We start from the raw sequence: 17,379 nt of genomic DNA on the forward strand, positions 1-17,379 counted from the left end.
CGCCAACTCTCCCAGGTAATAGACTTCACCTTTCTTCTGCTTCTTTATTTGTTGACTGTCAGTTCAATGATTTATTCAACACTTCCTTACTTCTTCCACTTTCTATTCCTGTCAAGGAAACGATTGCCCCTCAGCGGCCAGCTTTCCTCTTCATTACAGGGCTCAGCAAACAAGAACAGAAACCAGTGCTCCACTGGGAGTGGGGGTGGGTGGGGAGAGGAATTTGGCATAGAGCTCCCCCAAGCAAACACATAGCTTGTCATCAAATCACTAAACCATGAGATACCATCTCAGAGGCATTATAAGGGACAGTCTCCCTTCTGTCAAAGCCTCTTTGAGCACACATGCAAGGGACACCTTTCCATGTTCAACCAGCCTTGTTCAACAGTTACTTGATAAAAGCACTCAAAAACAGCTTTCAAGGGAACTTTGGGCCATGAAAATCTAAACCAGCCTTCAACAACCTGGTGGCCTCCAGATATGTTAGACTCCAACTATCCCCAGCCAGCCACCAGGTGAGGAAGGTTGGTCTAGACTCCTGCAATTACAAACAGAAGCATTCCCATGACCCTTCTACAGAAAGGTTCATAGGGATTCTCCACAAACTGCCTTGCTGTGACCTGAAACACTTGTGTGTGTGGCAGAAAGAGGAAATTCTGGACTGTGGACTGGCTGCTACAGTCCAAACATGCAGGAAATAAATGTGATGCGAATATGACAGCTGCCAGAAACATCGCGTCCTTCGTTTCCCCCAAATCCACTCTCCTGGATTTCCAGTGGTTACTGAAGAATGGAAATGGGGCTGCAATGAAGCTCCTATATGGATGTGTCTATAGAGCAAGCATCCAGTAGGCTAGGTTATATGAATAGGATGAGAACAGAAGCTTAACTTTCATTTGACAGGCTGAAGAAGAGACAGTAATCTGGCTTCTTTGGTATGGCTATGCAGGGTTTAAAATACCCTGCATAGCAATGAATGAGCAAGAGCAGGTGTGCATGCTGGATCCTAGATGGCTACTCCCGTTGAGCTAAACAACTCGCAGGCATGTTGACCCTGGGTTGTTGTCCATGACATCTGAAACCAAAGTTGTGGGTTGCTGAGGGAAAACAATCGACACTTGTAACCCAAGAACAAACCATGTGTTACAAGTGTGCATTGTTCCTCCCTCAACAGTTCCGGGTTCGGACATCATGGACAACAACCCACGTACAGAGTGAGTTTAGCTCATTGGGAGTGGGTGGGCAACTGGGAGTCAGCATGCTCCCTCACTTTTGCTTCGTTTGCAATGTGCAAACCGGGCTATAGTGTGCAGGCAGGACTTTGTAGCTGGTAGTAGCTCAGAAGCAGGGCATTAGATGCAGGGCACAACGTTGGACATGAAATGCACCCTCGAAAAAACTGATTCGATTCCAGAGCAAACGTAGGCTATGGTGAGATACAGCCCTTCAAAACACAGACACCACCATGGCTCCCTGGGTTGTCCCAGGCCTGCACAGCCCTAGCGACATGTTACCTGGCAACTTGACAGTGACTTCAGTCCGACCTGAAACTTCCTCAGCCAGCTTATACCAGGCGTGGTTGGGGTTGAGCAGCCACTCCTCCACGTGGCAGTAATAGCTGCCACTGTCGCTGACCTGGGCCCTCTGGACCGTGAGGCTAAAGAGCCCTCCGGACAATGACCTCTCAAACTGCAGCCTCCCCTTCAGGCCCTCCTCATCCGCATAGGTGCCATACTCAAACACAGAGCTGTGGGTGGTCTTGAGGATGAGCTTCCCATCTGTGTCAGAGGGCTTGTGGACATACCACAGAACAGCAAAATGCGAGTCTGGGCTAGTCTGAGACTTCACAGAGCAGTTCAGGGGGATGGGCCTGTTCTCCAGAAGGGTGATGCTCCGCTTTGATTTGCTAACCTGCAGCTTTGTCACTGCAGGGGAAACGGGGGTGGGGGGTGGGGGAGAGAGAGAAAGGAGAGAAAAAGAAGGACCAGTTAAAGTGACAACAAAAACTTACATTTCTTTAACACAGGAAGCAAATACTTAGTTTTTATTTATTTCCTTGTTCATTTTATCCTATCTATGGAATGCCTTTACACATGTGCAGAGTACCTTTGCTTCAAAATTGTGTTAGCACAACCAACCAGCCTGGGAATATTTTATGGTATCCATATTTATTTATACATATCTTCCTGCCTATAGTGACTCTTTTTCCTTATGTCAGTCACCTAAAGACTGACATGAAGCCCTACCTGTAATGAAGTCTCCTGAGTGTGGAATCCTTGAGCATCACTTTTGCTTTGTTTCTGCATCTTGCTCATTTGTGTGATTCCTCAGATTTACTCCAGTCCTCTAACACCCACATTGTCAACTGGTAACCAAGAACTGCCTGGCACATTTAGCCCATTTACTTGTGCCATGGGTCTGTTAGGTCTTGTTTCTCTATACATTTTGGTGTCCAGCCCTCTTTAGAGTTACACACCTGAGCTTTTCCCATTAGACTGTCTTATGGTCAAGAAATCTGATCATATAGAAGACAACAATATATATATATATATATATATATATATATATATATATATATATATGTTGAATTTCTTTCTTAAGACAAAAGGTGAGTAATTAGATACTGTTTTACCAGAGCTCTTTTCCTTCCTTTCAGCTTGTTTTGGCCTTTGCTTACACATTCAGGGGGTTATTCAAATAGAATCTGGAATTATTTGTGTCATTATTCCAGGATAAATGATAATGTAAACAAACTTCAAAGTGACATTTGCATTTCAGAGGATAATGAAGAAAATTAGAGACCCCTATATAACTCCCACCCTAGCAAATATCTAGAACACTCTTCCCAAACTTGGTGCCTCACTAATGTTTTGGACTACAGCCCCCATCAGCCTCATCCAGCATGGTCAATGGACAGAGATAATAGAAGTTGTCACCCAAACATCTGGAGTGATCCAGATTGGGAAGGCTGACCTAGAATATACCAATCAATTGTATAAACTCTTCTCCTTCCAAAGAATGTCTGACTTGTGCCTATTCCTAAAGTGCTGTTTAGAGCAAGAGATACTGTAAAAAATGAAATCACAATTTTCTTTAGAGTGACATAGCGCCATAGAATTGTAGTCCTGGAATTTCATGATGTTGTAACTCAAGGCAAAACTTTACTATAATGTGGTTTGTTCTCTCGCCCCCCTCCCCCCCTCTCTCACAACCCCCCCCCCATCTGCCATAAATGTAATCCTGTTTATTTTCAATACAATGGAATGTGTGTCCCGCATGTTTTTGAGTCTTGAAAGCCCCATTCTGTTAACCCCTGCCTGTCAGGCTGCTTTGGAGTGAATAGAAAGATGGGTATGCACAAAACATTCTGAAAGAAAAGAAGGAGTTCTCATGACAATAGGACTTTACCAGTCTAATACATCTTGCAGGGTTTATGCATCCTGGCAACACATTAAGAAGTTCCCCTGGAGCCTATATTGCTGCTGGCTTTAATCAGTATGCTAATAAAGACTAGATAGCTGTGCTATGCAATGACATGACATATAAGAGGAAAGGAGCCCTCATCTCTTCTCTCTAGGGAGCTTTTTTTAATGGGGAGGCTTAGGCTCATACTGCTGAGTAGATACTTTCCACCTTATTAATTTTAGGAGAATAACCTCAACCACCAAGAGGAGGAAACATGACCTGGTGCACCTTCCTGGCTGGTTCCAAGAAGGAAAAGGTTATTTCATGTCTCCACCAGTGCTTGGAGTCCTTGCGATGAAAAAGCCATAAGGGAAAAGGACCAATTCACAGAAATTCTACTCTTCCCACCACTGCCCTCCTCCCTTGGCTAACAGTTTATTTTTAATTGGTACCGGATTATTTTCTGGCACTGTTGCTAAGGAAACCTCAGTTGCTATAGTAACTGTATATGCTAAATGGGCAGCCTATATCTGTTAATAAAGTACCACATACACAGCACAGGCGTTATGCCTGTTCACCCATGGGCACACTGAGCATGTTATTTGTCCCTCTTGCACTGGGAATATGTGGCAACTGCACCTTGTAGCACAAAAGAGTGTTTAAGGTTCCCTCCCCTCACTTGAGTTTTATTTGCTTAAGCTCTATGTTATAAGTTGGGAAAATGGGAGGACGGTTTGTAGTCGCCAGTTTGTCTTGGCAGTCTCTTGTTGAGCATGCATGCACATGGGTGTGCACGTGCACACGTGTGCTGGCTGGAAACAGAACCTGCAATTCTATAATTTGCACCAAGTTGTGATGGGTTAAACAATTGGCTTTGCACCACCATGTGGCCCTGCACTGCAAAGCCTAGAGGAAATTTGTTTTGAATTATAGAGAAGAAGCTATAAAAACTAGTGCTGGGCCGAAAACTGCCCCCTATTTTTAGGACCTTTCTCTCTCCCCACAAAAGAGGCATTGAATTTGGAGAATTTTCTCCTTCGGGAGTGGGAAAGGGTTTCCACATACCCTTTGTTGAGGGCCATTCTTCCAATTTTTTAGTTTTTCAAACACACACACACAGCCTCCAGCATTTGGATGAGCCCAGCAGTTCTTCCTAAATGCCTATTGGAGACCATTTGACCTCTCCCTCTCCAATAAGCATTCAGTAAGCACTCCTGGGCTCCTGAAAATGGGGGGGGGGGGTTTGTTTTAAAAAAGAAAGAAAGAAAACCCCTCAACAACTGGTTACATTTAAAAAGGTATGTGGAAAACCTGTCCTCCTCCTCAAGGAGAAAATCCTCTGAAATTCTCACCTCTCTCACCTAAGTTTTCATTTCCCCCCTCACAAAATGCCGAAAATGTAAGGGTTAAAATTTTCGGCACAGCATTAATAAAAACAACCTTGCAAATAAATATTTAAAGCAGAGTTGGCTCCAATGGGTGGCAGATCAGACATGTCTCACCGCCTCCACCTTCAGGAGGTTCACTGTTAGCACCTTGTTGTGAGGGCGACTAAAATTTTGGAGCTGGTCCTAATTTCAGGATGATCTCTTGTTACCTGCCCAGTTCACCTGTAAGGCTGCTTTCACCTCTCAGCCACCATGCTACTGCTTAGCAGCTCTGTTTCTCTCTTTTCTAGCTTCATCAACAGCCTACTCCAACCTATCACCTCCCAGATGTTTTGAATGACAACTTCTATCAGTCCCAAACACCATGGCCAATGGCAAGAGTATGGGAGGTCACAACATCTGGAAAGAATCAGGTTTTAGAAGGGTGAATAGCTCTATAATGCTAGAGACCCCTACACCACACACACAGCTACAGGTTCCGACTCATGTTAAAGGCAGTGCACAGGCTTGAAGCACACATCCTGCCACAGCACTGTGTTAACACACACCACAGCATTATGGTGTGTGTTAGAAAGAGAGAGCGTATTCTGCAGGACAGATGCAATGTGCCACTTAAGCACTTGCTAGGGGGTGAAACTATTACTCCTTCCAGGCATGGAGCAAATGAGGATGCTGAGTTATACAATGATAGGCATCAACGACAAATTTGACTTTCTATTCTTGCCCATATCATTGAAGCCTATGATGGAATCATGCTCTAATGCCAGTCCGCATCTAAGGCCCAGGGTAGACAGAAACAGACTGGGTTCAATGCAATTCAAGCTGTAAGAAAAAGACATGGGGGAGGGACGCAAAAGGTAGAGCAGCTTGCTGCACAATCTGCTTTGTGCAGATACATATGCATTGGAAAGGTACCCATACAACATGCATACCAAAAGCCATGGCTGCTACCCTGTTTTAGGTGGCTCAGCTTGTAGTCATGAAAGAGAATCAGTCAGCTGCTGTCTCTCCTATAGAGTGATGGTGTGGAGCAACACAGTTAACTCCTGATTGCTGGCAAGGTGTCAAGAAACCAAAGCTCCTCTGCGACACCTACCCAATGAATACTAGGGAAATAGGCATCTTAGGAAAACCATGATCATGCCTGCTTGTTTCTATTCCCATTCGCTACATGACTGCTTGGATAACATAAAGATAAGCAAAGAGTTAAAGGTATGGTACAGCACCGGTCAGAGTTGGAGAGCACATCACTAGCATACCAGCGCCACCTGATATGCCAGTATTTTAACTATATCTAGGCTAAGCAGCAAGGTTGCTTAATTCTGACAAGGCATAACAAGCCCAGGCTGGTTACATCTGGGATTTAAAATTAGCCTCCAGCACTGGTATTCTACCAGCCATTGTTCCCTTAGCCCTAGAGCAAAATGCAATTGCTGTCCCTCAGCACACGAAAACAGCAAACCCATCTAGGGACAAAAAGTGAAGAGTAAAAGAAGCTACTGAGGGAATTTGGCAAGGAGAAATGCAATTATGGACTGGAATTTGTCTGTGTGGTTTCAAACTCCCCACTTACATACAGGGGCTGTACTGATGGCAAATTGTGAGTTAATTAACCCACAATTTGTTGCAGCATGCGCTGGGTGTGTTCTGCAACCTTTTTGAACATTCACCACCCGATCAGCCTGTCCTATGTGACATCTGAACCCCACACTTCAGGTTATTCGTGGGATATACAACCCACAGTTAACCCAACTAGTAATTGTACATTAACTGTGGGTGGTTTAATCCAGATAACTATAGCGTCCAGGTTTGGATGTCACATAGGGGTTGAATATTCAAAATAAATGGAGGCTGAATATTCAAAATGGCTGCAAAATGTTACCCAGGCCACTTCCCTGCTCTTGCAGAAATACCAGGGAGGAACTTTAATCACCAACATACGTGGTTAACATACGTTTTAGATTTCTTTGAAAAGTTTTGCAGCTGGCAATGAGCGTATTGAAAGTCAATAGGAATTTGTGGTTACACTATTAGAGTAATCACTAAATGTTATGAAAGGATTCTGTGTGGTCTTTGTAGATCTCCTCCTCCTCCTTTTTTAATGTGTGGCCACTATTCCTGTTTTTACACAGATGAGGAATTTCATGATTTGCCCAAGGGACACCTAAATACAAGGCAATCATCCAATCTACTAAAACATCATCCTATTTTACTTCCTCAATGGATAATTTGGGGTGTCAAGTATGGGGGAATTTGTTCCTTTACTGGGCAATCCTACCTATGGGGCTTCTATTTTTCTAGCAAATTGCTTATATGTCAGGGCCTAAGGGACTCCCTGACACTATAACTCAGAGCTCCATAACCCAACCCTTTTCCACAGCCACAAATACTCTCAGAATACTTTAAAACCTTCTAGTAGCTTGCCATAAGAGACTTAGGCATGATATGGGCACCAACACCAACAGAATTAGTTTGAACTAAAAAACAAGTTGGTTTATTAAAAGGTTATTTTGCACATAAGGGAATATTTGGGGTTTTTCCAAAATTTATTTATTTATTTATTGCATTTTTATATCACCCAATAGCCGAAGCTCCCTGGACAGTTCACAAAAAGAAAGCTTACTGACAATTCTTAAGGACTCAAGAGTCATTGTTGCTGCTACATGCTTCTTAATATCTCATTTGACTTCAGGCCACTTCCCTAAACTTTCATCCCGGCCATATATATTTACAACCAGGTCCAGATCTTGGGTACAGTCTTCCTTTGACTCCCAAAGTTGTATTTCTGTCTCCTTGAACCATTTATGTAATTAATGCTAGCTTATGTAACATTCTTCTGGCAAGATCTTAAGGCACCCTCCTAGCATAACACATCTCCCTGCTCCCTACTCTTGATCTTCACTAGCTCTTAGCTATTCACTTTCTCCTAGATCTTCCAGAACCAGTGTGGTGTGGTGGCTGAACTGTTGGACTGGGAGTCGGGAGAACCGGGTTCTACTCCCCACGCAGCCATGGAAACCCACTGGGTGACTTTGGGCCAGTCACAAACTCTCAGCCCAACCCACCTCACAGGGTTGTTGTTGTGAGGATAAAACAGAGAGGAGGTTTATGAATGCAGTCTTGGGTTCCTTGGAGGAAAAAAGGCAGGATATACCATAAATGCAATAATAAAAAAACACCACACAGCAAACCTTCTCCCTCCCTGACTGGCCACCCACCATGAATCCCTAATTGTCTAACCTAGCAAAAACACCCAGCCAAACAGAGTCTGATGTTTCCCACATCAATCAAAATTGAATTTACATGATCTAGCCCCCATCCAAAAATATTGAAAGCAATAGTCCCTCTCTCTGTCCCTAACAGCAACAACACTAGGCCTCAGGCCTATACAGATACATTACAGCCTTACAGAGGCCACACAAAATAAACATTACAGAACAACATCATTTGTACATATGGCATTTCTTCACAGCAAGTCATCTCTGTCCTTTCCTCTCCATTCTCTATCTGAGAACACATCTTCAAAACTTTAGCTAAGTAGACAATAAGAGCACTATGTTTAAAGAAATTTAAGAAGATAAAAGAGCCATTCTGGATCAGACTAAAGCCCATCTAGTCCAGCACTCTGTTCATATAGTGGCCAATAAGCTGTCAAACAGGGACCCACAAGCAAGTCCTGGTGCAACCACACTCTCCCGCCTATGTTCCCCAGCAACTGGGGTATATAGCCTTACTTCCTCCTATACTGGAATTTGAATTTCCAAAGTAAAAAATGCCTGCGTACATGCATTAGGAAAGGTCACACCTCTTTATCCTGGAACACTCCCACATGAGCACTAGAATTTCAATAATGTGTTTACACAGCCTTTGCTGGGCACTGTATTGTCTCCATCAACCATGTAGACAGGCAAGGAACCCACAGCAACCCAGCATTCAAAGGGCAGCAGTGACTGGATACGTTGCCCATGGGGCAATACATTCCTAAAATAAATATGATGTAGATGTGCCCTCAGCTACCTCCCCTTCAAAATGGGGATAGATGCTAACCCACTTAGATCTTAAAGGCAGAAGTGTCACACATAGAGCAGTTTATCTAAGATTTTCCTTTCCTTTTTCTTTTTTTAAAGTTCTTCAATGTTATCTTAACAGCCTTGCCCAACCTGTTGGTCTTCAGATGTTTAGGACTACAACCCCCAGCATTTCTGATGATTGGCCATACCATCTGGGATGGATAGCAGTTGAAATCCAAAACATCTGGAGGGCATGAGGCTGGGGAAGGGTATCTTAAAATATGAAAGAAAAAAAATCAACTACCATGAGCTCTCCATTGGAGATAAACTCCAGATACAGAGTGCAGGCTGTTCTCCCATAATTCATCAAATCAAGAAAATTAATCCAGCTCAAGGCCCCCTTGGCAAAATGTTCCATAAAATAAAGAAGAAGGAATTGTTGAACAAGTAAAGGGGAGCTGGGATGGGAGAAAGGGAAGAGAGAATGCTGAAGTACAGAGAGAACAGTGCCAAAATCCAGCAGTGTCCCATGGGACACTACTCATCTGCGCAGGGAGGGGAGGGGAGGGGAGGAGAGTCAAAGGCGGCTTTGTCCCACTTTGAAGGCACTCTTCCCCAGAGGCTAGTAATCTTCAAAGACAGCCTACTCCTGGAGAGAACTTATGAAATATTACGAAGTTTCCCAGTGCATGCCCTAGTTTTTAGAGCCTCTGACAGAATTTGGCCTTTTGATGTAAGAGAAGGACAGGAAATAAGATAAGCAACAACAAAAAGTAGAGAGAGGCTCTTGTGAATTGCAGGATAATTGTGTCTAAGTGCCACACACGCACAGTAGGTTAGTCCGATTAATCTTGATGTGAAACTGCAAGACTGAGAGAGACCATAGGTTTCCACCACAGATCTGTAACATCTGAAGACCATTTGAAAATATGCAATAAAATATGGTTGAGGTTTCCAGGAGCTTTTAGCGCATGCTTTCAGAGATATGAATGCCTCTCCAAACAGAAAATTACATGCCCGGTCCCGTGTTCTGCTCTAATGCATGAAGTTCCTTACAGACAAACTTATGCTTTGCAATGCTCAACCCTTTGGGAAGCATATTGGGACTGGTATTCCCACAAGATCTGCTGCCAAAAGACTGACAAAGAAGTTTCTAAGCTAGTCTTCACATCAAAGGAAATGATTATTATAGCTTCTCTGCCTGGAGCTCTATTCCCCATAAGACAGGTAAAGATTAAGAAGGTGTTGGAGAGTTTCCACAGTCAGTGTTGGAGAGTTTCCACAGTCATATCCAAGTAATCTAAGAGTTCATCCCCCAAAATGCAACCCGTTTGGTGATGGCAGTTTATGTACTGTCATGAGGGTGTTTTGGTTTCGTGTTTTTTTAAAAAAGGAAGTTGGCAGATGTAGTTGGCAAGGAAGGTGCTCTTGGAAATAATTAAATAGGAAAGCAAGCAGAAGTCATATTGGGGGCAATCCTTCCTACAAAAGGACTACAGAAAAGAACAAGGAGGGAGGAATAGTTCACAAGGAAGTTAATTTACTCTCTTGGAGAATCAAGGACAAATAAAAAATAATGTAATTACAATGAAGGACAGGGACACAAATAATGTGGCTAGCTCCCTAAGGTACATGGTAGCCTGGCTCCTGCATGCGTTCTTCTCGTGCACAGCAGAACAAAATTCTTACTCAAACTGGATTAACAATACTGGAAATTGCATTAGGCAACACGGGGGGCTAGATGGTGCAATGAGAGTATGAGCACGGGAAACAACATTACGATCTGCTACTATTATTAGTGCTGTTATTAACTTGTCACTTCACGGTAGTGTTTCAGTAACAATGAATTATTGCCTGAAAGCAAGCCAAAATGATTGAATTACTGGGGAGGGGAGGGGAGCACAGCCTCTTGGTAAATATGACAACATTAACTCTTTCCTGAGGATCTCACAACAACAACTCCCTGCTTCTTCCCCTTCCAAACACCCCTTCCCCAGTAAAGCACAAACAAACTACAGAAAACCATCAGAGCAGATTCTTAAAAGGAGACGAGGTTATTTCCCAATCTTTCCATTGTCTTGTAAATAGCAGCATCTGAGTTAACTAAGATGCTTAGCTCAGCAAAACATTGCTGCACCCCAGTACACACTGGGGGAGTTCAACAATCACAGGGGTAAAAGAAGTCGTGGCTTCTCCTTCTGCCCCCACAAGTGTGACTGCACACGAGTTGCTGTGTTGTCCGATCCTGATGTGATGTGCGGCAGGGATGACTTTTTACTCACCCTACAACCCCTACTACAAGCCATGGGTTGTGGTGTGGAGAAGAAATCACCCCTGCCGTGCACTGTGCTGGGGTTGGACAACATGGTAATCCGTGCTGTGTTGCAGGTAATTATGCAAACTGTGGTTGAGCATGCAACACACATGAGGATAAGGCAGAAGCCACACTGTCTTTTATCCCTGTGATCATCTGAACCCAATCACTGGCTAGTCGCAGTCTTGGACCCAATTTATCCTGTTTACTTAACATATTTTATCTCACTTTTTAGGATAAAACCCTTCCAATTTACCCTATTGAAGTAATGTTCTCATGAGCCCTATTTCTGCATTAATGTAGTATGACTGTCATGTTTCGTATAGACTTCAACAGTAATTAAGACAACAGGTATGGGAAAGACTACTTGTAAATTGAGAGCACCTGTTGGTAATTGGGTGCAATAACCCAAGAACGCTGAGACCCATAAATCATGGGCGTATATAAGAATAAACGCTCACTCATCCTTGGGGGAGTATTTGTATGGAATGATACCAGTAAGGGAGGAAACTTTACAAAGAGCCGTACTGCTATTGTTCTTATCTTTGTGATTAGGGTAAGACAATTACTATACTGTTATTTTACTTGATGCTACCAGCTACCAGCCTAGTTTTGTTTTCTGGAACTTCTCTTAATAAAGTCATTAAAAGATTCAACGCTCACGCCTTTGCTGTTTTCTGCTAACCTGCTATGAGGGATTTTGTCCAGCAAGACTAAATCGCCAACAATGACATGTGCACCCCTCTCACACTGAGTGGTAGGTAACAGATTCCTTAACCCACTTCAAGCAAAATTAAGTGTCTGTGGACCATGGAACAGCTATTAAAAATAGTAATTAAAATTCCCATTACAGACACTTCATCTGCTTCTTAAATTTGCTGCACTTCTGCAATGACATCACATCAAGACGCATTGCACCTTTTCAAGTGCTGATATCAGAAACTTGCCAACTGAGGTAGTTGGTTGGCCTTGCTATCCATTCTTTCCGTTTAGAAGGCAGTGTCTGATTGTCAGGTTTTTTCAGCAATACTCCCCAAACTTTGGAATCTCTTCCCAGAAGAGGTAAAGAACACTTCAATATTGCTTGCTTTTTTGAAAAGGGTATAAAAACTTATTTCATCAAGACTTTAAGTGGGGATTAAAAATTTCTGAGGCTGTTCTGTTTTATACATGCTGCGATTGCAATTTGTGTGTGTGTGTTTGAACTGGTGGAAAAGTGTTATAAAAATGTTTTAATAAAGAAATGAAAAACTCTCTCTTTTAAGTGTAGGAGAAATTATGGCCCTAGGGTAGTGGAGAAAGCCCAGACATTTGGGCACCACTGATGAACATTTTTAAAGATTGCATCTGTTCACATGTGGTCACATCATTTCAGGCTTTTAGGAAGGCCCTGAAGACTCACTTGTTTTCTCTAGCTTCATCCTTATTATGATTTATTGGACAGTTCTGGGGTTTTAGCTGCAATTGTGTTTTAGATTTATTTTATCTTTTTACTATCTATGATAGATGTTTTACTGTTGCTTGTTTATTTTATAATTGTTGCTGGTTTTACTGTATGGATTTTTTGTGTGTAAATTTTGTGTGTAAATTCATATGGCCAGTGTAAATTGCCTTGGGAGATCATATGGCAACCAGTTAATTTGAAGTAGGTATTTCTAAATACTATCAATCAATTTTTGCTCAGGTTCCATGCTTTATCATATACCTACAGTGACGAGGAAAAGTTTGTGAACCCTAATGATAATTATGTAAATTCCATAGTTTTACCCATGATAACCCCCAGGAATCAAAATCAGTCCTTTTCTAAATATCCAAAAGGGCTTATATTAACCAGTTCTGTGTCTTATGAATAAAATGATGTCTAAATTAGGTAAACAATGAATACTTAAAGAGTCAGGGTATATGCAAAAGTAAGTGAACTCCTGGTTGCATCAGCTCAATTAAAGGGAATAATTAGAACCAGGTGCTTAAGTCCTTCAGGGGTGAGTTTGGGAGGCTCACCCTATAAAAGGATCAGAAACTTTGTGAGTTTGGTCTTCACCATATGGTTGTGTGGAAACATGTGATGCCACAATCAAAAGACATCTCTGAGGACCTCAGAAAAGCTATTATTGCTGCTCATCAGTCTAGAAAGTGTTCTAAAACCATTTCTAAGGATTTTGGGCACAACCAACCCACTGTCACACAGAAAGTCTATAAATGGAGAAGGTTCAAGACCACAGTCACTCCACCCAGGAGTGGTCGTCCTACCAAAATGTCTCCAAGAACAAATTGGTACATCATCCAGGAAGTTGAAAAGTACCCCAGAGTAACATCCAAGGATCTGCAGGCAACTCTTGATTTGGCTAATGTGAGTGTTCATGACTCAATGATCAGAAAAAGACTGAACAAGAATGTTGTTCATGGAAGGATAGCCAGGAGGAAAATGCTGCTCTCTAAAAAGTATACTGCAAAAGTTCTCTTAGATGATCCCCAAGACTTCTAGAACAATGCTCTCTGGACAGACTAGTCAAAGGCAGAACTATTTGGCCTCAGTGAGAAACATTATGTTTGATGAAACACAAACACTGAGTTTGAACAGAAGTACCTCATCCCAATTGTTGAAACAGGACAGAATCAGTTGTGGATAAATAAATATTGCAAAAGCATCATATTTGTGTGTCATTTGTTAAATCAGGTTATCTATTTTTCTTTATTTAGGATTATGGGGTTAGATTAAGATCTAATAACATTTTAGGCTGGAAATGTGTGACAACCCAAAGGGTTTCACACACTTTTCCTTTCCATTGTATCTGTGACCTTATCCCTAAACATGAGGGATACCTTGCTTGCGTATGATTCCCCCAATGACCAATTGTTGGGTGGTTTTCTGGCTTTTATGCAGTTTTCCCCATTCTAAAATGTTGAAATGCCTCTCCCAAGGCTTCGTTAAGAGCTTTAAGATAATATACGCCGATTTTGGGTGGTGGTGGTGTATTTTTTTCTCTATCTGTTTTGCTTTTGTCCCTTTCCCCGTTGGCCACCACTGGAATACGTCCCCCGAGAGCTTATCTAAAATTTAATTTGGACCTAGATTCAGCTATAAGTAGTTCCCTACCCCTGGGGTTTAAGGGATGTTGCTGTTGACTACATTGAATGGAGCTAGCAATGGTCCTTCAACAGAAGAGCAGTGCTTTGTGAGTACTAAAGTATCAGTTCAGTTCTACTGTTTATAACCCTATCTCATCATAATATACTGATGCATCAGTATCTGTTCCATGTGGCTAGTGGAGGCACACCCTGATGCACGTAATGGCTAGGAAGCCCCAAGTCACATAAGGCAGTGAGATGACCTCATGTCTTAAGTTCAAATCTTGCCTGCATTTCATGTTTTAAAGCAATCAAGCTGATTTAGTGTGGACTCCAATTCTGAAAACAAAAAGTCTGACTACATAGAATGCTAAACTGCAAGATGAAAAAGAACACCCACAACTTTTACTTTAAAAAACACAGGTTAAAAATGGAAACCTTCACAACATGTCAAAATTTGAAGCACATATAAATAAAAAGGCTATGGGAGAAGAATTACAGTGCAAGATGCATCTGCCGTCAGAAAACATGTACGCCTCACTGATCACTGGTGAATCAGAATATGGAGATGTGAAAAATGGAAAATAAAATTTACATCAAGGATCAGATTCAGAGGGCAAAATCACAAACTGAGCTACTTCATCACTGGCTCATCATAAAGCCTTCAAAATAAATGGTGCTGATGAAAAAAAGTTAAACTCTATTCAAAGAGTCATCCTATAAAGAAATACACTTATTTACTCTAAACTCTTCAAAATTATCTGTCTGAAAATTCAGAATTGAAGTTTTAAAGCAATCCCTAGATTGCAGGGATCTCCAACATGCGCCCACGGTCATCTTCAATGGTTCTGGCGCATCTCTTCATTCCCTGCCCTCTTAAAAAATAGTTTAATAAAAAATTGAAAAAAAGTTCAGGCGCCAGGTTCTCCATCTCTTTCCTGAACCTGTCCTGATCAGCTGTTCAGCAGGCAGGAAAAAAAAGCAAGAGAAAGACATAGATGGGAGCGAAAGAGAAAGGATGGAAACCAAGAAGGGGGAGAAACAGCAAGGTAAAGAGATGGGGGGGGGGAATAGTGAGGCTAGAGGCTGGCAGTGGAAAGAAAGAGCAAGATAAAGGGGGTGAGTGGGAGAGAAACAGCAAGGCTAAGGAGAGAAAGAAGAAGGCAAGGGGAGGGGGAAGGAAGAGAAATAACAAGGAAAGAGGAAAGGGATTGGGGAAAGAAATAGCAAGGTTAGCGGCTGAGAGCGAGAGAGCACAAAGGGGAAAGGTGTGTGGACAGAAGATGACTGGGCCGGTCAGGAAGCAAGTCTTTCCATTTCCCCTCCCAGCCTCTAGCCTCACTATTTCTCCCCTCCCTCATACCTCTTGACCAGCCAGGCCCCTACAGCAGCCATTATCTGACTAGCACATCCACTGTGGGAGGTCCCCAGAGCAGTTTCTCAAATTCCCAACTGTGCCTACAGGTCCAAAAAGGTTGGAGACCTCTACTGCATTGTCTACATCTAGCTATAAAGTTTCAAGCTAATGAAGTAGAGGGACGCTTTCCAAGATGCTCAAGTGCTTCCAGTAAGATTGGCAGGAGTGAAACACACATGAATCAGACTAACAGTGAATCGCTTTCACTAAGCCCCGGATCCCATCCTAAGCATTCACTTTTGGAAACTCCATGTGTCTGTGTCTCCACTGAAAGACTTCGAAACTACTCAATGAAACTGAGCCTGTCAATTCGAAAACCATGGTGGGTAAGCAAGCTCAATGGTGGAGCACATGCTTTGCATGCAAAAGGTCCCAGGTTCAATCCATAGCATCTCCAGGTTGGGAAAACTCCTATCCGAGAACCTGGAGAGCTGCTGCCAGTCAGTGTGTAGCCAATATTGAGCAACAACTTAGGGATGTTGGCCAAATATATTTTAGGGGTGCAGTTTGATGGGTTTTCCTAGGTTCAACCCCCACTCCTGGACTTTGTTCCAGTTTCCACTGCAGCGCCTGTCTCAGTCTGCAGCAAGTTGGACCAGTTTTGCAGATTTGGGGGCATGTATATGGAAGGTCTTGCAATTTCCACAAATTGCTGAGCAATCTGCACAAATTATAGCCGAATTTAAGCAAACCATGGCTGAATGTGCATAATTTGCTCACATTCACAGATTTTGCCATAATTTGTGCAAATTATGGAAGCTCGAGGCACTCTGTGTGTCTTATTGAAACAGAGGAGCTTCATTCGTTATACTGAGCTCCATGGGAGGCATAGACCAAAGAGTGAGAAGGGTCCTCCTGCATTCCCATCACCAGAAGAATCCTTGTCATTCAGTTGATTTGATACATATGGAACTAGTGGTCTTCAGATATCTCACAATTGTCATGGCTTGTGGTTATCCAAAGGGCACAGGAGTGGGTGGATGGACAGTCCTTGCTTGTGCCACAGGATTCAAGTATGAAGCCTTTTGGTTCCACCCAACTCTACAATCCTATTAAAAGACACTATTAAAATCATGTTTCTGCCCCCTCAAAGCTGCCTTTTGATGAACAGCCACTGACCAAACCCTTTTAAATCCTTTTTCAGAGATGAGATGGATTTCTTGCAAAAACAGGGCAAGGACTAAAAGGACCCTGCCAAGAGCCCCTCCGGCCACAACAATTCTAAGTCACACAAGTATACAAAATAGAGCATTTCTCAAGCAGTAAGCATTCCTTGTTTAATGGTTTTCCTCCGCTTTGATGTGCTGGTCCTTTAGTGAGTAAAGCAAGAACACTTATGCATATCATTACAGAAGAATTTGACCCTGTACTTATGAGCAGGACAAATGCTCTAGGGCAACAACACGTCATAGAAGGACATCAGCAGGTTGGGCAGGGCTGTGGAAGGAGGGAGAATTAGCAGAATGAATATGCACTGGGCTAGCGAGGAAATGTGGCTGGACATGGCTGAGCTTATGCACAAAGCACATTTACCTCCTTGACTGCTGTACAGGGAGACAGCTGCTGCATTTCCCACTAGCCATGCACAAGTTTCCCTCTGAAGAAATAGAGGAAAAAATCTTTCAGGAAATAGCTGTAGCCCTACCTGTAGGGTGGTGGTTGTTGTTTTTTTAAATGTGGGCTGCCCTGAGCATCCTGGAAATATAGAAGATAGATGTTTTTATATATGTCTGTATTAAAGACATATGTGAGGAAAGATAAACACTATAAAAATTT

General features: G+C 42.6%; 1 protein-coding gene across 2 annotated transcripts in view; it reads right to left on the minus strand.

Annotated features, from left to right (window-relative positions):
* Positions 1–17,379, minus strand: part of IGSF3 (immunoglobulin superfamily member 3) — a 123,032-nt gene that overhangs the window by 11,992 nt on the left and 93,661 nt on the right. For both annotated transcript variants that reach the window (XM_063126789.1, XM_063126788.1), the window contains exon 8: positions 1,515–1,925. In XM_063126789.1, coding sequence (XP_062982859.1) covers positions 1,515–1,925 — 411 coding nt within the window. The remainder of the gene's footprint in view (positions 1–1,514; positions 1,926–17,379) is intronic.

This window comes from Elgaria multicarinata, chromosome 5 (assembly GCF_023053635.1).
Source record: "Elgaria multicarinata webbii isolate HBS135686 ecotype San Diego chromosome 5, rElgMul1.1.pri, whole genome shotgun sequence".
NCBI classification, from domain to species: Eukaryota; Metazoa; Chordata; class Lepidosauria; order Squamata; family Anguidae; genus Elgaria; species Elgaria multicarinata.